Source organism: Equus asinus, chromosome 5 (genome assembly GCF_041296235.1).
Source record: "Equus asinus isolate D_3611 breed Donkey chromosome 5, EquAss-T2T_v2, whole genome shotgun sequence".
NCBI classification, from domain to species: Eukaryota; Metazoa; Chordata; class Mammalia; order Perissodactyla; family Equidae; genus Equus; species Equus asinus.
Window position 1 is genome coordinate 111,895,117 of NC_091794.1, and position 19,465 is coordinate 111,914,581.

Here is a 19,465-nt window from a genome sequence, read left to right on the forward strand (position 1 = left end):
CCTCCACTTGTTCTGAACACAAAAGATGACGGCTCTCACCCCCTGACGTGCTGTGTGGCTGCATCTCTGCAGGCAGAAGCCCAAGCATTGAGCGAGGTGGGGAGCAGACACGTGGTTTCCATCCAGGGCAGTGAAGGGGACCCGAGCGAATCCCTCAGGACGCCCCAAGCCCGGGTTGGGACCTGCATTTGCACGGAGCCCTTTTTCTTCTGAGACAGCCCCCTGCCTTAGGCGTCCCCAGCTCACTGCCTGGGTTAGGTCCTCCAAGGCCGTCAAAGATGAACAGACTTGGACTGGGTCGGGGTGAGCTGAGGCTTCCCCAGCAGACCACCCCTGGGGGCCTAGCTTCTGGCTGATCCTCCTCTGAGCCCCCTGCCCGGTTGACACCCCGGTAGCAGGTTGGACAGCTGCTTCCAGCCGTGCTCCTCTGTGGTCAGGCAGGAGCCTTCTGGAAGCCCGCCAGGCACCTCCTGCTTAATCTTTACAATATCCCAGGACACAGGGTGGCTGTGGACCAGGAGGGAGGGGCCCCGGGAGTGAGCTGACGCAAGCATGCTGGCTTCCACCTGCTGCCCTTCCCGTGGGTGGGACGGGGAGGGTCGCACCAGGAGCCTGCCTCCCCTGACTCAAACCGGCCGGCTCCTACCTGTACGGCTGCTCCCCGGTGTGCGTCCTCAGGTGTCTCGTGAGGTTTGCTGATCGGGGGAAGATCTTGCCACAGTACCTGGGGTGGAGAGTGTGGGGAGACTGTTAGGCATACTGCCCTTGACTTGGGAGCTGTTCCTCCAGCTCAGGGTCTAGGGCCTGAGGTCACACCTGGGGAGCAGGTGGCCAGGTGGCAGCATCCTGGATTTCTATCTCTCCTTCAGCCCTGGGGCCCAGCTGAGAAGGCTGATTGGCCCACTCCGGCCCGCTCAGGCTGTGAGCCCCCTAAACAGTATCTGAGCTCCAGAGCCCAGCGGTGGTCGAGCTGGCTCGGACTGGCTTGGACAGGCCCGTGTAGCTGGGGACAGACATGGCACCTCTCTTCCCAGTGCAGGGCTTTCTGCTCACTCCCAGAGCTGTGGTTAAACATTGACCTGCACGCCTCAGCCTCAGGCCTCCTGAATTCCGACTGTCTGGGCCAAGGTTGCATTTTCTTGCACTCACATGAACATAGCTTCGTGGGGTCAGGGGAGGTCCCCCACACGTGCACACTTTCGGGGAATGACCTCAAGCTGATAATGGACATTTATTGCCTCTACGCTGTACTCGGTGATTGAGCACTTTTTCCTGGATGCGAAGGTTCATGGGCTGCAGTGTGGCACCTGCGGCCACCTCGCCAGGGCCGCCCCACCAGCCCTCAGAGGCTTGCAGTGTCTCACCTGCACGTGTATCGCTCCTTGCCCTTCCTGAGGATGGGGTCCGAGAGCGTCGGGGGCGGGGACCGGAAGTTGAAGGGGTGGTGGGGTAGGGGCTGCAGGGAGCTGCCCGAGTCCGCCTTCAGGGCCGCGAAGCTTTCCAGCTTCTCCGTCATGGTCTCGATGGCTGACATCTGTTGACATGAGAGCGGGAGAGGCTGTGGGACTCCCTTGGGCCGTGCTCTCTCTTGTAGAGCGTGGACTCAGCCCCCCAGGGGCATGGAGGGGTCCTGGATGACCGAGCACATCAGTGGGCCAGGCCAGGACAAGGCCATGTGGGACCTCACGCCATCACTGGAATGAGCGGTCTTCTGGTGTCATCTTGGCCATTGGGCTGGATTCTTTTGCTTTCTGTGGCCAGTCCTGCTCTTGTCTTTCCCTGGAAACCCCTTGCAGCGTAGGGTCTAGGCTGTGGGAGCTGGAACTGGCCTTCACCAGCCAGCCTCACTGCCTGGTTTGGTAGACACGAGTGACTACACATCTCCTTATCTGGAAACGAGCCAGCAGTGACCCACTTGCTTGACCCCTGGCCAGCACTCCTGGTTGGCTAGTTTGGGTAAAAGAATTTTATCTTTGAGTCTTGAATATGAAGATAGCTACCTGAATCTCAGGTGAAGACATGGACCACGGGCCTGGGGCACCACCACCACCTAGTGGCAATAAGCCATAACTGCAGGCAAAGCCCTAAAAAGGAATTCAACAGCTCGACTGGATGCCGCCAACCAAATGTTCAAAATGATAATGCCAATGTCACACGGCACAGTGCATCTGATGGACGAGAGGGGCTGCCTCTCTGCTCCTTGGGGATGCCAAGGACTTGCTCGGGGAGGAGAAGGGAACATGGCATCAGTTGTTTCCTCCAGGTGGGCAGAGTTCTGATCAGAATCCTAGAGTGTGCCTGTCCCTCAAGGCCTTGGGACTCGGGGCCCGGAGAGGGGACGGGGCTGATGAAGCTGCACAGGCCTCAGCAGTACCTCCCACGCTCTCCTTCTCCCCATGGAGGTGGGCTGTCCCCGGAGTGCCCGCTGTGCCAGTCCTCAGCTGGCTCTCCCTATACCTTTACTAAACAAATATTTACAGGAGCCAGTGTCACCTGGGAGACCCCAGAGGAAGGGATGGGGGGAGCGGGACAGAGCAGAAGGGCAGGCATGGTCCAAATGGGGATAGAGAGGGGAGGAAGAGCTTGTGTTTCTCCAACCGCCTTGATCACTGGGAGAAACTGGCCATGGTCACCATGGTGGACCCCAGGCAGCTAGCATCTGAAGAACAGGTACGAGTGGGCAAGGCGAGGGGTGGAGGAGTGGCTGGCAGCAACACGCCAGGGCCACTCACTGAGGCTCGCTGCCTCTGAGCAAGGCTTAACGGCGTATATACTCAGAGGAGGTTACTTGCTCATTCACAGCAAAGCCTGGGCCACCAGTGAACAAACCCATCATGTCTCACTATGGGGGGGTGTTCCAGCGAGCCCTGCCCCTCCACACCATCCAGGGCCCCGCCCTCACCTCCGTGAGGCTCTGTCCTCTAGGTACCCACTCAGAGGACTGCTGGTGGGACAGAGGGCTTTCTACTGATGCTCTACAGAGGCCACAGCCATGCCAGCAGTAGAGATATTTTGCAATTTGGGGAACAACCGATTGGTTACAATAAAAACATCCAGAAAGGGGTTAATGAGTAGAAAATGGCCAAGGCAGCCCTGGGACCCTGGCCTGCCAACTGGGCCGCTGGCCAGCTCGGGCTAGGTGGCCGGCCTTCCTTCGGGCTTGGCCGTCCCTGTGGGGCAGCACGTTCCCTCCTCAGACACATGAGGCTCCCCGCTGTGGGCTGCCCTCCCCATCCCTGCTGATGGACAGATGGAAACTGTCATGTCCCTTGCCACTGTCTAGCCCCTCACTGGTCCCTCCATGGCCTGGTGCACAGACTGCTGTTCACTTGCCTGCAGGTCTCAGCTTTAGCCATAGCCTGGAAGGCCCTGGAACTCTCCACCACTCCAGACTCCCCAGGACCCCTAGAGATGATAAGCGGTCGCAGCTGGGCAGAAGGGCCTCACCCTGCAGCCCAGGGGGCTGCACACCTGCATCTTGGGCCTCAGAAGTGGAAGGCCCTGGCGGTGTTCTGCCTGTCACCTGACCAGTGCAGGCTGACATCTTCTATAGCTGTGACCCTGTACTTTGTAGAGACCATCAGTTATCAGGTGTTTTCTGCCCGAGTGATGGCTTGACCTTGGAGTGACTTCATCTCAGACCCCCACTCCCCTGCTCCAGGCCCAGGGGGCAGGCAGTGGGGGTGGCAGGGCCCAGGGAAGTGGGCCCTGGAGGGACAATGGGTGGCCGGCCCCCCCCTCCAGGCCTCTCTTCCTCAGGCCTGGGTGGGTCTCACCGAGGCTGCCCGCAGGTCCTGCCTGCCCGGCCCACTCCGCCCGATCAGATATTCCCGGCTGAGCTCTCCCACAAACACAAACACAGGATGCGCCTGGCTGGCTTGTCAGCTTTTTCCAGCCCATCCCGAGGAAAATCAGGGGAAGTTATTCGCCAAACTCCGAGGCCCCAGCGAAACAATGGGAGGTGCTAAGTTTAGCTGTGAACCTGGGCAGGGAGAGGGTTTCACAAACTGGGCTGTTTGTCCAAGGTGGGAATCACCAAGAAAGAGAACAATGGCCCGGTCTGGTGTCTGGGTTCGGGCCCGCCTACAGCTCAGCTCTAGGACCCTCGGGGAGAGAGGGGCAGCCTGTGGCTCCCGGGAGGGCACTGGGCCCCACACAGTGAGGACAGTGGGCACACAGGGCAGGGAATCGGGGAGACTCAGTGGGGCCCTGGTGCTCAGCCCTCACTTCTGCCACCCCTCTGTGCCCACCCCCAGGAGGATGTGGCCGGAGGGGCAGACCAAACACCTGCAGGCTTGGCAGGGTCCGTGTTATCTTTCCTAGACCCTGATTCTAGTCTTGGTGGACGGCCTGCCACCCTCTGTGGCCCTGGGGGACGGCGCCCCTCCAGCCCCCCACCTCCTGGGACCCTGTGCCCTCAACTCAGGTCCCCCTCCTTCTCTCCTGCTCCCCATCTCCTCACGCCCACTCTGTCCCCTCCTCACTCAGGCTCTTCCTCTCCTGGTCTTTTCTCATGAGCTCCCTCAAGGGCAGCACACCCCGGAAAGGCCTGCTCACGTCCACCCCTCGGGGCTGCGTCCCGAGTCTATTCACTTTATGTTTAAATTTCTTGCGTTCACTCCATCCTGCTCTGCCCTCAGCCCCACTCAGGTTCATTCCCCCTCCTAGAGCTGGTGCTGTGGGTCAGTGGGCCTCCCCACGGCCAGGGTCCTTGCTGCCTTTGAGGGACCCACGGGCTGCCTCCTGCCAAGGACCCCCCCCCCCCCCCGCTCACCTCCCCTGGCCTTTCTCATTCTCTCCAGCCTCACAGGCTCCTGTGGGGTCTGCAGGGAGAGAATCCTCTTGGATGGGGGAGCTGAGGCCCGGAGCGCCCAAGGGGCCGCCATGCGCAAGGCCCGCCTCAGGAGTGTGGCTCTGCTTGGACAGAACCTTGGGGTTCCAGCCCCTCAAAGATCCCTGCACAGCCTGGGGCAGGCCAGAGCAGAGGGCCTCAGAGTGAGGGTCCTGAGGTGTGCCCCGCCAACCTGGCCCCTCTGGGTCTTACCTGGGGGTGGAAGAGCAGCGGGGACGGCCGCAGGTACTTCTCCTTCAGGACTCCCACGGGGTCTGTCACCTTCCGCTTCTCCACCCTGCTGGACAACAACACAGAGGGTTACGCACCCCGCGGAGTGGCCCAGCGCTGGGCAGGGAGGCGCCCCACTGGTCATGAGGTGTGGGGGCCTCGCCACGGTGGCCCAGCTTCTGGGGCTCCCCAGCTACCACGTCTTACCTGACGGCCGCGGCCAGGCCCACCTGCTCACCTAGGAGAGCCTCCGAGCCCGCTGCCCACCCCCACAGTCTCGCTCTGCTTCCCTCCCACGCTCCCCAGTGCCGTGCCCACTTCTGGACCCCTTCAGGTCCCCCATGTGCCCCCAGCCACCGTGCATGTGACAAACACTTAATGCCGGAGCCCAGAATCTTCTCTGAAGGCCCTGAGCGCACCAGCCTCTGCCCACTGGCCCGTCAGCCCCCAGGGGGTTACACAGTTGGGATCCCAGCTCGCCTGCAGCAGAACGCGGCGCACACGGGAGGCTGTTCCTTGTCCCCCCTGCCCTTGGCCGACTGGGCTGACCAGCGAGCGTGAGTGACCAGGAGGTTTCTGTCCTGGGGAAACAGCCAAGCAGGCTCTGCCTAACACTCGCGATGGCTGCCGAGATGACAGGTCTAGGACCTTCCCTCTGTGCTGGTGACAACTCTGTTCATCACAAAACCAGCAGAGGAGGTGGCCGGGCAGCGCCCAGAGATCCCTCCTCTCACTGTTTCCCAGCAACGCCTACCTCAGTCTCCCCGTGGGGGGTGAGCTTTACAAAGCACGATTTGTGAGCATTTCCCAGCGTCTCAGGCGCTTTGGGGACTGCTGTGCCTCTCTGCACACAGACACAGCCCCTCTGAACCAATCCTGGCCGGATGCTCCCGTGCCCTTTGCTCTCGGGCCTTGCTGGGCACCGTGCTCCCTTCACTCAGGCCTCCAGGGGACTGGCTGGGGCAGTGACCGGAGCAGGATTGGGGATGGCTGAAGGAGGACAGCACAGCCACCCAGGGGGCCAGAGGCAGGAGCATCCCCTGCAGGGTGAGGCCACAGGTCACCCCACGGAGACCCCGAGCCTGGTCCAGGAGGGAGAAGGCGGGAGATGTGGGAGGAGCCGGGGGGGCACGTGTCGCACTTTGGGAAGATTCTCTCCCAGAGGAATAAAATAAAGGACCACACGTGTGGCCCCAGGAGGCGCGGCATCCACTGGGTGGGAAGTTGGCCGGGAGGGACCTCACTCTGCAGGCCTTCACCGAGGCCCATTCCAAGTGCGACCGTGTCAGATTCGGCCTTTCGAGGAGACACTGCAGGTTGGTGGGGCGGGACCAAGAGAAGGGGGGCCCTCGTGGGAGGAGGAGGGCCAGGTTTGGCTCCATCTCTTCTGCCTTTTTCTGAGTCATGTGGCAGCCCCACCGGGCTGGCTCCCGAGCAACCAAGGCCAGCTGACACGAGCTGACCCCAGCGGACACGGGGTCTCCAAGTTGCCTGGCTTATGTCACCACATAAACCACATTCCCACCTCATACCCAGCCCATCCTGCAAACGCAGCAGCCATGTCGGGGGGGCGGGGGCAAGAGGGCCTGGAGGGCCAGGGAGGCCGACCGGGTGGTGTGAGAGGATGGAGGGCTGTGGGTACACACTCAGGGTCACTCACGGGGGACGGCCTGTGGGGAGCTTCACTAGAGTCACTCTCAGGACCCACACTTGGAGAGAAGCCTTCACCCCGTGTGTTTATCTTGTGGGGTTGGGGTGGCAGGGAGACCACACAGAGCTCAGCCACACTGCAGCCTTTGCTAGTGTCTGCGTGCAAAGTCAGGGCGCAGGCAGCCCCTCCAGCAGGTGCTGGACCCTAAACTCTGAGGGTGAGAGCCCAGGACACACCGGGTCTCACATGAGCTCTGACAGGAGGGGGCCCTGCAGCCGGTTCTCAACTTCCTGCTCCCCCAGATTCCAGGAAAAGGCCCAAGACCCTCAACCAGGCCGCGAGCAGGGAGGAGAGGGGCTGGGGGAGGGGCGCACTGAGGGTCAAGTGCAGGGGCAGACGAGGGGTGGATGAGGGCCAAGAGGAGAGTGGGGACGGGCTGGACGGGGAGCTGGCGGAGGAGGGGGCTGGAGAAGCCGGGGAGGAGCAGGACGAGGTTAACTGAGACCCTCGCACGCCTGCTGGCTCCAACTCTGGGGGCCTGGCCGGAAGGTTCCGTCCCTCAGTCTCCAGTCACTCCCTCCCATCCTCTGCACGGGGGCAGCACGCCCCACAGGCGCCTCCTCCCTCACATCCCAGCTGTTTCCTGGCCTCGCCTGGGGTCCCGGAGATTCTTACGTTAACTGGCAAGTGTCTTCTGCGCTTTTTGATGGACGCATTTGCCCCAAAAAGTGGGAAGCCACCTTTGACAGATGAAGGCCACCCCTCTCTGCCGAGCCCCTAGCCCACCTTCTCAGACCATCTATGGATGGTGGATTTGTAAAAAAAACACCCAAACGGGGCATTTTCCTTGTTTTCCGTGGTGCCGACTCAGGACTGAGCAGGAAACAGATGGGCTGCAGACTCAGGCCGGCCAGGGCCCCGGTGTCGAGCGTGGAGAGCAGGGCCCGTGTGGGCATCCTGGGCCGGCAGGCAGAGCAGGAGGCTCGCCCACCTTCCCCGCCCTGGCAGCTCGGCCTGGCTCTGACATCACTCTCTCCCATGTGGACTTTCAGCAGGTGTGACCTCCTTACCCACATGCCCACCCCAGGCCGTGGCTGGCCCTGCAGGGAACAGCAAGCACTGGGGACCTCAAGGTGGCCACGTGCTCCTGTGCTGCCCGCAAACCAGTGCCTTCACGCACACGCGAGTGCACAGGCCCTCCCTCACGTAGAGGCGTAGGCCTGTATGTGCTGCAACAGCCTGTGTTGGTTTCCTGGCACCTCCAGGCCCTCACGAGCACCCCCATGTGCACACCTCCAGGACGTGTGCTGGCAGGGTCTGACCCCTCCCGCCTAAGCAGCCTCTCTGATCTAACCCTGCCCAGACACTGGGGAGGGGGTTAGCCCACTCCTCCCCAGAAGGGCCGTCGGAGGCATGACACCAAGTGTTTGCAAACCTCCAAACCTGCCTCCTTCCTTCCTCCTCTCTTCTTCTGGGGACCAGTGGCTCCTTCTCTGATTTCCCCTGGGCCACCAGAAACCCCTAGTTGTGGCTCCGGGGAGCCGGGGCGGGGGTGTACAAGGGCAGCCACAGGGAAGCGGAGACACAGGGAGGTGGAGAGAGGCTCAGAGGAAAGAGCAAGGATCTGAGATGTGTGGGAGGCAGAGTCGGTCCAGAGAAGACAGCGGGAGGCAGTGGGAGGGCCTCTGGGGTGGGTCTGAGCGCAGGCTCCAGAGGTGCTCAAGGCAGGGCATGGGGTAGCCCAGTGGATGTCAGCGAAAGGGAAGCGCGTATGTCCGGGAGGACCTACCCCAGCCTCCTAAGAGTGGCCCCCGCCTGGTGCCCACCCCAGGAATGGGCCAAGCCAGGAGTGTCTTCTGGAGCAGCAAGAACCTCCCGAGAGCTCAGGCACCCCCCTGAAGCCAGCAAAGGCAGAGGGACGAACCTTGGGGGAGCACAAGAGGGCAGCCTCTCCCACACACTGACCCTACGCAGCTCCCCAGCATGGCTGGCCCCTCTGGGAGGGCAGGTGAGGGCGGGGCATGTTAATACCTGTAGATGGGGTCCATGAAGAAGGGCGACGGCTTGGCGTAGTGCAGCGACGGCTGCTGGGGCAGCTGCGCCGGGCACACCTTGGGCAGCCCCTCACCGGCACCCAGCCTGCGCTCGCCATACACGTGGTTCTTGCGGGGCTCCCGGCCCCCTCCGTTCTGGCTGGCTCGGACGCGGCTGCCGATGCTCAGGTCCAGCGGCTGCTCCTCTCCAGATGCGGGCGCCGGGGGCACCTTGGGCACGGGCAGGATGGGCTTGGCCTCTTTTGGTTTGGTGGTGAGGTCAAAGGGGGACTCGGCACTGGGGCCGCCCACCTTGAGGGCATCCCGGGGTGACTTTGGCTCGGCCTTGACCAGCAAGTTGTGGGTGAGTGTGCGGTCCGTGAAGGGGTAGAGGGCGTGGGGGAAGTTGGGCAGGAGCTGGAAGGGGAACACGGAGTGGTAGGGCAGCGCGCCCAGCTTCTTCTCCTGCATGCCCACGAAGCCGGGCCCGAAGTACTTCTCCGCGATGGAGGCGATGGCCTTGATGGAGTCGCCCGCGGCCCCCGACGCCGTCAGCAGCTGTTCGTCGGGTGGCGGGAAGAAGGAGTGCTGGGAACAGAAGAGGGGCACCTCGCCCACGCTGTTCGGGGCCCCTGGGGGAGCTGTGCCGCCCCCACACTCGGCCTTGCCCTCGGCCGCCTTGCCCTTGGCCTTGGCCTTGTCGCGGTCGCTGTCCACGTCGCTGTCCAGGTCCGAGCCCGTCCCTGTGGTCGTGTCCAGGTCGGTCCCCGTCGTGGTGTTGACGTCCTCGAAGTCGCTGCCGTCCGACATGTCGCTGCTCCGGGTCTTGAGCTTCTCGGCGTATGAGTCCTCGAGGCGGCTCTCGAACTTCTCCTCGGGCCCCGAGGCTGCCGTGGCGCCCTGGCCGCTGTTGCCGACGGCGGAGACGAGGGGTAGGGCCGGGTTCCCCAGGGGGCTGGGGAGCTTGGCATCCTGGGTGTGGTTCAGGGGGCTCTTGAGCAGCGGTGTGGGAGGTAGCAGGGGCGGCCGGGGGTACAGGGACGGAGGGAAGATGCCCGGGAAGCCGGGGGTGAGCGCGGGGAACGCCGGGGGCGCCGCGGAGAAGGGCAGGCTCCCTGGGTGCGGCCTGGAGGGGAAGTACTCGTTGAAGCCCAGGCCGGCGTGGTTGAGGTTGGGAGGGGGCTTGGCCTTGTCCATCATGGGGCTGGGGGTGAGGGGCAGGCCCGGGGCGAAGATGCCGCCTGGCGGGTAATGGTTCTTGCCCTCGCAGAAGCGCCGGTGCTTGTTGAGGGAGGAGGTAGTGCTGAACATCTGCCCACAGTCCTTGCACTTGATCTGCGTGCGGCAGTCGGCGTGCATCCGCTTGTGCCGGCACAGGTTGGAGAACTGCGTGTAGGATTTGTGGCAGACCTCACCTAAAACATCAGCAGAAAGCAAAGACGAACACGATATGAAATTAAGGGAAACTCTGTGGTTTCCGGGGAGCAGGATGAAGGGCGCCTCTGGCCTCGGTGACAGGAGCAGCCCCTGCTTGTGTGTGAGCACGTGTGTGTGTATATGAGTGTGCCTGCACATGTGCATGCAAGTGTGTATATATGTGTGGCTGTATGTGCTTGCAAGTGTGTATTTGGGCACACATGCGTGTCTGCAGCCACACGTCTGTATGCATGAGTGTGTGCATGTGCAGCCAGTATATATGTGCTTGTACGTGTGTATGCATGTGTGCATGTACTTGTGCTGGTGTATGCATGTGTGTGTGCATTTGCACTGTTGGTGCAACTGTGTTGTGCACGGTGCACAAGTGTTTATGTGTGTGCATCTGTATCCGTGTGCCTGCACGTGTGTGCACACATACACACGTGAGTGCACTCTACCCTGGCGCTGCCCTCTGATCACCAGCATGGATTGGCAAGGACCGTCTGTGCCTTCCCTGGGGTCCTTGGGCCGGCTTGGGCAGGTCTCACAGTGACTCAACCTTCTCTGTTGGAAAATGGGGTGCTGCCACTGCTGGCGCCCTCCTTCCCCAAGAGTGTCTGCAGTTTGGGGTCCAAGGTCTTCTGAAATCGCTCCCAGCGTTGGGTGACGCCATGGCATGCAGCCCCGTCTGCAGCTGCATCACCTCGCCTGGGACTCCGGCCCTACCTGCCTGCCCACTTGGTGACACTGTCCCCATAGGGGAGAGAGGAAAACACCAACCCCCCAGGGTATCTCCAGCTTTCTAAAGTTGAAAACGATCCCAACTCTCTCCCTCCTCTCTCTGTCCCAGGCCCTGCGACCCACACCCAGGAGACAGAGGCCTCCGGGGGACCAGCCCACTCGGGCTCTTCTCAGGGAGTGTGGGCTTTGGGAACACGCTCCTGGTGGTGCACGGTCACTGTCTGGGGGTGTCCTGAAGGTGGGGATGGGAGGGAAGCCCCAGTTGGGCTGTGCGGAGAGGCGCTGGTTCCAGGTTTGAGAAAAGTGACACTTCCCCAAATTGGGAGGCAGAGGCAGCAGGCTGCTCTGCTCCTGACAGGAGACAGCAGCGCCGGCCAGAGCCCAGCACCAGCACCCGAGGCCCAGCGGACCCCGTCTCACCATTTTCCCAATGGCCTGTGGTGGAGTATCTGCAAATCGCCAGCTTTCTTTCTCCTCTTGTTTTTCTAACCAGAAAGTGAGGAACACACACACACATGCATGCATGCATGCACACACACCCTGCGTGTGTCTCTCTCTGCAGGACAATTTGCTTCCTAAACGCAGCCCCAGTGGAAACAATGATTTCAGCGTGGCTCTTGCTCACCACAAATCCTCAACTGCCTGATGTCACGCTATTCCAGCCAAGAGCTTTGGCCCTGAGATTATTGTGTTCTTTAATCACAATATCTATTTATATTAGCGGCTCTGCCTTCCTGGTCGTCTGGCATGGCGGGACGTTCTCAAGGCTGGGGGGAGAACGTGCTGCCTGATTTAACGGCATCTGCCCTTTCTGGGAGGTGCCAATGCAGAGGTGCTGCTCCCCGGGGATGGTCTATAAATACCCCCGTGGCTCTGCTAGCCTCCAGAGGGCTCTGTGACATACCCCCGGCCCCAGCAGGGCTCTGTCAGTGCCTTGTTGGTGGCCGCTGTCCTCCTGAGCTTGGAAACTGGCCGTGAGCAGGTCTCCTACCCCAGGCAGCTCCCAGGAGGGGCCTCCCAGGCCAGCAGCCAAGCCTGGGCACAGGGAACCTGGGAACCCTCCGTTCCCATCCACCTGCTCACATGATGGGTGGGGGGGTTCCTGCAGAAATGCTGGGGCTACAGAGAGGCCTCTGGGAGACTGAGGTCCCGGGAGAGGCAAGTCCCAGACCTAGGATGGCTGACAGCTGGCTCAGAGCTGGCAAAGCGAGGTGGCTGCCTGCAGGGGCTGGGATAGGCCTGGGCAGCCCACAGCAAGCTGGACGTGGGGACCAGTGCCTGATGGAGGGTGCCGCCCAGGCCCTGCCAGGACCCACAGGGGCCCTGGCCAGTACTTGTCCCGGTCAGCAGTTTCTTTTCCTTGTAGGTTGTGTGTGGATGCACATTCCCCCACCACACACACACACACACACACATTCCAAAATTTCTGGAAAGTGCCCACAGGAGACTGCCTGCCTGTGCGCCCAGATACCCCACCCCCTCTCTCACATGCACACACTTGACCACCCTGGTCATCGAGGAGGGGGCGCGGGAGCTTCTAGCCAGGTTTTGGTGCTGATCCACAGGTGCCGTGGGTGTGCACCCACATGCCGCCCAGGGGTGGATGCAGAGTCTGTGCACACTAGCGACTATCCGGCTTCAACTAGTTGGTGGCAACTGTGTGCCTCCAAGCGACTGCTCTCCTCTTAGAAGTGCCATGTGGGTACCCCCGCGCCCCGTGCGCAGCGCTCTCTCTCCAGGCCTCACCACAGCCCCCTCCCGTGGGCCACAGGATGCACAAGATCGTGCTTCATGTCTGACTTCTAGAATTTGTGCCACCCTCTCTGAACGAAATGTTCACACACACAACCTGGCAAGCGCAGGTTTCTCTTTGGCTTTGCCCCTTAGCCAAAAGCCAAGGCACCAAGGCGAGTGTGGAGCCCGGCAGCAGGCGGAGAGCGCTGGCCCCTGGCAAGGACCCGACCAGCTTGCCCCAAGCTCTCCACCTCCACAAGGGGAGGCTGTGCTGGCTGCGGGAACAGCGGGCTCAGATCCTTCCAGAGAACGGCAGCTCCTGGAACTCATGTGATCCACGCGATTCAGTGAGACTTCACACAGCTCGTGTGCATGCCCACAAGGCAAGAGCTCTTAAGCCTGCATGCAATTTTCCTGAGTCTCAGCTTAAAAACTCTGAGCTACTATCTGGTGCACACATACGCACCCCCTCCCATAGGGGGACTTGCTGGGATGCTCATCCCCGGAAAGTAGGACACCATGCACCTCCAGTGGCAAAGTCACGACCCCCAGCCCCACCGCCACCCAGCTTGCCTCCTCCCAGCTCCCCTCAGAGGGAGTGGGCCTTGCCCCTGGAGCCAGGCGGTGGGGCTGCCCACACCACTGCTCAGATGCTCTCTTTCCAGGGCCTGCAGGTGAAGGAGGTGGTGGGTGAGCAGAAAGACTGCCCTAGAGGAGGGGCCGACAGGCAGGGCTTTGCTTCCTCGCCTGGGGGAGCCAGTGACCCAGGTGGGTTATGGTCTGAGTCACTTCTAGGAGGACAGTTGGAACATTGGGCTGGGGGCAGTGGGCAGGAGTGGGGCACAGTCCCAGCTACCCAACAAAGACTTGACTGGCCAGTTGGCATGGCCTCTTTGGGGCAGGTGTCTGGCACCTGAACAGCCCCCGCATTGGTGAAGACACCCTGACCCAGTCCCCAGGCTCGCAGAGTCACCTGCTCTCGCACTGATGTGCTGGAGCCCAAGAGGCCCTGGTCCACGACCCGGGGTCAGGAGCCAGGCCCCTTGGGCTAGAACTCAGGCTCCGCAGCATGGCCTCCAGTGCCTGGTCACTTGTCTCTAAGCCTCAGTTTCCCTCTCTGTCAGCTGGAGATGGTGCAGCCCTGCTCTGTACGGTTCTGTAAGGATGCCGTGAGATAATGTGCGTGAAACGATGACTCAGCGCAACGCTGGTGTGAATGGCTTAGTGACAACGTTGGTGTGAAATGACTCAACACAACTTGTGTGACATGAATTAGCACAATCTCGTGTGAATGATGACTCAGCGCAATGCTGGAGTGGAATGGTGACTCAGCACAATGCTAGGCAGAGAGGAACCTTCAGTGGCTTCCAAACCCACTGAAAATTGGGGTCGTGACCTTGCACTGGCCCACAAGGTGCCCGGGACCTGGGCCTTGTGATGTCTGACCCCTCTCCTCTTCCTTCTCCTCACTCAAGCCCTAAACCGATCCTGGCCTCAAGGCCTCTGTGCTGGAAGTCCCTTGTCCGGCGCCTCCTCCGCAGGCGCCCCCTCGGATCACTCCTGCTTGTCCTCAGAGGCTGGGCCATCCTGGCCTCCCATTGTATTCGCAGGGGCAGCGGCCCCCCACCCCGCCCTGGGCCGCCCCCTGGCACCTAGAGAGGCTCCTGCCCCCCAGGCTGAGGCCTGTCACATGTGCTGTTATCATTTATATGGCTTAGTCTCTGTCTTCTCCACTGGGGGGTAAGCTCCATGGGGACAGGGGCCCAGCAGCTTATGGCCAACCCCTGCCCCTGGACAGCGGTGAACACGCAGCCCCAGGTTCCCCAAAGGCTGCGAGGGTGAGCAGCGCTGGATGAACATGGGGCGGGGCGGGAATGGGACGGCGGGCCACTGGCTCCTGCAGGTCCTTCCCCACCACCCACTGCCACCTCTGGCCACTAGAGGGATAAGCGTGGGGACCAAGGCGGGTTGTAGGGGAAAGGGAGGCCAGACCAAGAGAGCTGAATCACAAAAGGAGAGGGTACAAGGAAGAGAAGGTGGCACCAGAGAGCAATGGGGCCGGGACTTCACATGGCAGCAGGAGTGTTGGAACAAACAGGAGTCCTAGGGGCGGGCAAGAGGCTGAGGAGTCCGTCCTGGGCCTGCCTCCAAGAGCGCCTGCCCCAGATGAGCGGCCCGGCTGGGGACGACTTACATATGAAAGGCTTGACGGTGCTGTGGATATGCTTGTGCTGCTTGAGGCCCGAGGATGTGGCGAAGGTCTTCCCGCAGTCGGGGCAGGCGTGCGCCCGCGCGCCCACGTGCTGGGAGCGGATGTGCCGCTGCAGGTTGCTGGGGTCCGTGAACACCTGGGGAGACGGACACTGTGGGCTCGCGTCGCCTCTGGCTGCCCTAACCAGGCAGTTCTGGTCGAGGGATGGGGCTCTCACTCGCCGTTCTGCTCCCTACACCGAGCCTGGCCGACCAGCTCTCTGCTGGAGCCGTGACCCACCCGACAGCCCTAGGGGAGCCGCCCAGCCTCCCCTAGACTCTGATTCCTCAATAACAGTTCCCAGGAGAACTGTGGCTGCGAGGATGCTCAAGGCAGGAACACAGAAAGCGTTTTTAAGCTGAAGTACAATGATATGGGATGGCTTGCGGGTGGGGAGGCTGACCCCTGCCAGCCTCACCTTCCACATCGGGGGGGGGGGGGCAGGGGGCAGGAGCCCTCCCTGGAGGGGAGTCAGGTCTGGTGCCGCTCAGGCCTCGTTCCTGCTGCGTGGCCCAGCACACTTCCTCTCTTCCCGGGAAACAGAAGGAGCCGGATGACTCCCGGGCATCTCACTTGCTCTCCACCCTTCATCTGGATTTTTACAGCAGGGGCGAGGCAGGCGCAGGCGGGCCGGTGAGCACGCAGAGCGGGGCTCACATATGTTAGTTACCTTCACGCAGTTTTCACATTCGAAGCGCTTGCCGCTGTCGTGGGACATCTGGTGGCGGATGAGGTTGGACTTCCAGTTGAAGGCCTTGGGACACTGGTCACACTTGTACTCTCGCTCCTCTGTGTGCACGATCATGTGCTGCTCCAAGCTGTGCACAGAGGACGGGGGTCACCGTGGGGCCCACCACCCGGGAAGAGGGGCCCTGAACCCAGCACGGCCTATTCTCAGCAGCCCCTCGGAACCCCCACCAGGTCCTGCTGGGGGATCAGAGCGAGTCCTCGCAGCTTGTCTGCCCACCTCCTCTCTGGACGGGGCAAGGAGATGGGGGGGCAGAAACGGTCTTCCCACATCAGATGGGGAGGCAGCCGGTACCTGGACAGAAGCCGATGCCCAGAGAGGGCTCAGGCCCTTGTCCAAGACCACCCTGCAGGCAGCCAGAGGCAGGGCGGGACCACAACTCACTTCCCAGCGGCTCTTCAAGACAATCTGAACAGTGAAGCTAACCTTGGGCCTAAGAAAAAAGGAGTCTGGAAGCTTTTGACACTGCCATGAGCCCCAGGGTTGGGTGAGGCCTGGGAAACCCAAGGACACCGCCTGGCCAGGCCGAGAGCCCGCCACGCACACATGAAGGAGGTAGGCCGGGGTGGATGAGCCGGTCTCCAAATGAGATGTGATGGGGTAGGGAGGGCACAGCTGCCCGGGAGAGGCCTCGGCACTTGGATGAACGAGCAGCTCCTAATCCCCTCCTCTCGGGGGACAGCCCGCTTCTCCTCCTGTCCCAGGTATGACCGTTAATCTTCATGAAGAGAGCAGCAATACATCACGGCCCGTTAATTAGGGGCCCAGCCATCCATTAGATCAGAAACGCTTGGTTCCTGCGCAGCACAGATTGTATCTTTTTCCCTGTTGTTAATTGTGATTTATGTGTTTATGTAAAGAAAACACGGACCCTCTTGAGCAGCGCTTACCGCCAAGGGCCTCAGTCGGGATTTGCCCAAACGCTTATTTTCTGCGTCATCTGTTCAGGGTGGAGGGTTTCCCGTCCCCAGGGAAGCCGTGGGGGGATTGGCATCAGTTCCCCCAGTCCCACAGCCAGTTAGTGACCTGACGGGGTTTCACTCTGACTTTGTCAGGCTGTCCTGGAGGACGTTCTCGAAGGCAGGAGGAGGGACCCACACTGGAAAAGTGGTCACGGGTCCCTAGAGGACTGGGACCATGTGTCCTGGCTTCTCCCCACGAAGCCCAGGGGATCCCACCAGTCCCCAGGGCCCCAGATCCCAGGTCCTGAATCCTGCCGGGCCCTGGAATCCTGCCTGGCAGCTTGGGCCTGCTCTAGGCTGACCATGTCCAGTTGTCACACAGCTGGCCTGGCACTCTGTGTCCATGTCTGTGAAGTCTCCCTGGACAGACAGGTGCTGCCCATGGGGAGCAGAGGCTGGTGCCCGGGGTGGAGGGATAAGGGGACTCCTGGGTACCCCCTCCTGCTCCTGACCACTGTCTGAGAAGGAGTCACTCACGTGTCTGGAGGGCCAGGCCACTCCACGAACCCCTGGGCAGCAGGGTGTTGCTGTCCCCCGTCCTTGTCTCGGACTTTACTGCAGAAGTAGTGCTGGGGCTCGACCCCTGCACGTCTCGGGGTCTGGCCCTCATTTCTTGACTTCCCTCTAGTCTGTCCCCACAGCTCAGCCCTCACTGTGCAGAATGGCCAGGCCAGCGGTGTCTCAACAGGGCAACTCGTGGATCCTCCCGGGGTGGGGGGGCTCTGACCGGAGGCCTGGCCTTCACGGTCAGAGCTGGGAGCACTGTGGCCTCCAGCCGCCAGCTCATGGGCCTGCTCTGTCCCCAGCGCCAGATGAATGGGCCGGGGTACCTGCCCCTGAGGTGTGCCGCGCTCGAGGGGACCCTTGTCTCCAGCTGGCCCTGGAGTCCTCTGCGTCCAGCATGGACAGGGCTGAGGGATGAGGGCTGACCTCTGCCCTTCTCAGGCTCCCTCTGTGCTCCCAGGGCTGCTGACCCTGCTGTCCCAGACTGGCTCCTGGGGAGGGAGGAGGGAAGAGGAGCAGGCGGAGGGGAGGGGCAGCACCTGTACTTGTTCGGGAACATCCGCTCGCAGTCCTTGCACTCGTGGGCCTGCCCGTCGCTGCCCGTGCCGCCCACGCCCTCCGGCTTGAGCTCCTCGCCCAGGCCCTGGTAGAGCGCGGCCCCCACCGAGCTGCATGCGTACTTCTTGTGACGCCGCAGGTCCAGCTTGGACTGGAAGAGCTCATCACACATGTCACAGCGGAACGTGGGCTCCTCTGCAAGAAAGAGGACAGGAGGCGGGTGGGCGAGTCTGAGACCTGCCCCAGGGCCCAGGGCCGCGAGGGGGTGCGGGACACCGTGGGGCCTGCCTCCCCCACTGGCTGTTCCCCCTCCTGCTTCCTTCCTGCCCTCATCCCCGACCTAGGAGTGGCTGCCCAGAGGGTGTGGAGACCACAGGGACCCAGGTCTGCATCAAAAGAAACACTGAGAAACGCTGGGCCCCTCCCTGTGTCGAGGTCGTTGTGGGCTTGAGAAGGCCCCCACTAGGGAGCGGAGAAGGAAGCCAGGCCAAGTGCTTTGTTTATGAATTAGGAGAAAAAAGACGACAGAGCTCTAATGCATATCATAAATTATTGTCGTCAAGGTCAAACAAATTAAAAGAGGGGCAGCTATTACTAAGTTTACGAGGCGGCATCCTGACCACTGTGCCAAGCCAAACAATCAGCCCAGAGCTGTAAATTTCCTGGGGGGACGACCTCCGGGCCCCTCCCCAGGCCCCCCCGCTGGCGGCCGCCTGACAGCAGCTCTTCCCCAGAGCGGGTCCCATCCCCGCCCGAGGTGGACCCCGGGTCCCTCTCAGGTCTGGAGAACACATGCACTAAAGCTCTTGTGCAAATGAACTGAAAGGTGTGCATGTGTGTGCTTGTGAGCAAATGTGTGAATGCATGGGTGCTTCTTGTGCGTGGGTGTGCAACTGTGTGCGCATGGGTGTGAGATCTGAGCCTACCTGCACCTGTGTCTATGCATCCTTGTGTGAATTTGTAGGCATTTTTGTGCCTCTACCCTCATGTTTGTGTTGGTGCGTTTATGCATTCACGTGTATGTGTGCACATGTGTGAATGTGCATGTGTGTTTCTGTATGTGGCTACAAGTGTGGAAAATTTGTGTTTGCATATCTTCACACTAGCACACATCTGTGGGCAAGTGTGCCTGAGTGTTTGGGCAGGTGTACATTTGCGCATTTTTGTGTGTTCATGTGTGTGCTTACTTTGCACATGTGAATGTTTCTGTGCACACGCGTGTGCACATTTGTGTGCTAGGTGAGCAATGCACAGAAATGTTAAGTATACATGTTCGTGTGCGTGGTTGACTGTGTTAGGTGTTGAGTGTGTGTATATGTGTGAATGCATGCACATCTGTGTGCAAATATGCACTCGTGTGCATTTGTGTGTCTGTGTAAATGTGTATGCAGTTGTGCATGCGTGAATATGTGTGTGTGTATTTGTGTGTCAATGTGCAGGTGTTACGTGATTGTACTTGTGTGCGTGTGTTAGTGTGTGCTTGTGTGAATGTGGGTGGGATGGTATGCACACATTTGTGTGCAAGAGTGAAGGTTTGTGAGTGTGGATGAGTGTGTGCACCTGTGACTGTGCGTTTGAGTGTGAGTATGTGTCTTTGTGTGCATGTGTTTCAGCGTGTGTGTGTGTGTGTGTGCACACGCACGAGGACCCCGCCCAGCACTGAGCACAGCCTTAATAACTTCGGATTGAATGCTGACCAACAGGACCTGACCTAAGGGGTGGAGGAGACAAGGAGGTGGGGCGGTGGGGGGAAGGGGGACGGGGGCTGCCCCGGCCCCTCCTTGTGCCATAGAGACCACGGTAAC

The 19,465-nt window shown here is 61.1% G+C and overlaps 1 protein-coding gene across 3 annotated transcripts in view; it reads right to left on the bottom strand.

Annotated features, from left to right (window-relative positions):
- Positions 1-19,465, bottom strand: part of PRDM16 (PR/SET domain 16) — a 344,072-nt gene that overhangs the window by 15,819 nt on the left and 308,788 nt on the right. For 2 of the 3 annotated variants that reach the window (XM_044769524.2, XM_044769522.2), the window contains exons 6-12: positions 17,642-17,855; positions 15,559-15,706; positions 14,832-14,985; positions 8,745-10,161; positions 5,045-5,132; positions 1,365-1,534; positions 647-724 (exon numbers count right to left, since the gene is read on the bottom strand). In XM_044769524.2, the coding sequence (XP_044625459.2) occupies positions 647-724; positions 1,365-1,534; positions 5,045-5,132; positions 8,745-10,161; positions 14,832-14,985; positions 15,559-15,706; positions 17,642-17,855 (2,269 nt within the window). The remainder of the gene's footprint in view (positions 1-646; positions 725-1,364; positions 1,535-5,044; positions 5,133-8,744; positions 10,162-14,831; positions 14,986-15,558; positions 15,707-17,641; positions 17,856-19,465) is intronic. The other variant, XM_044769523.2, reaches the window with a different exon arrangement.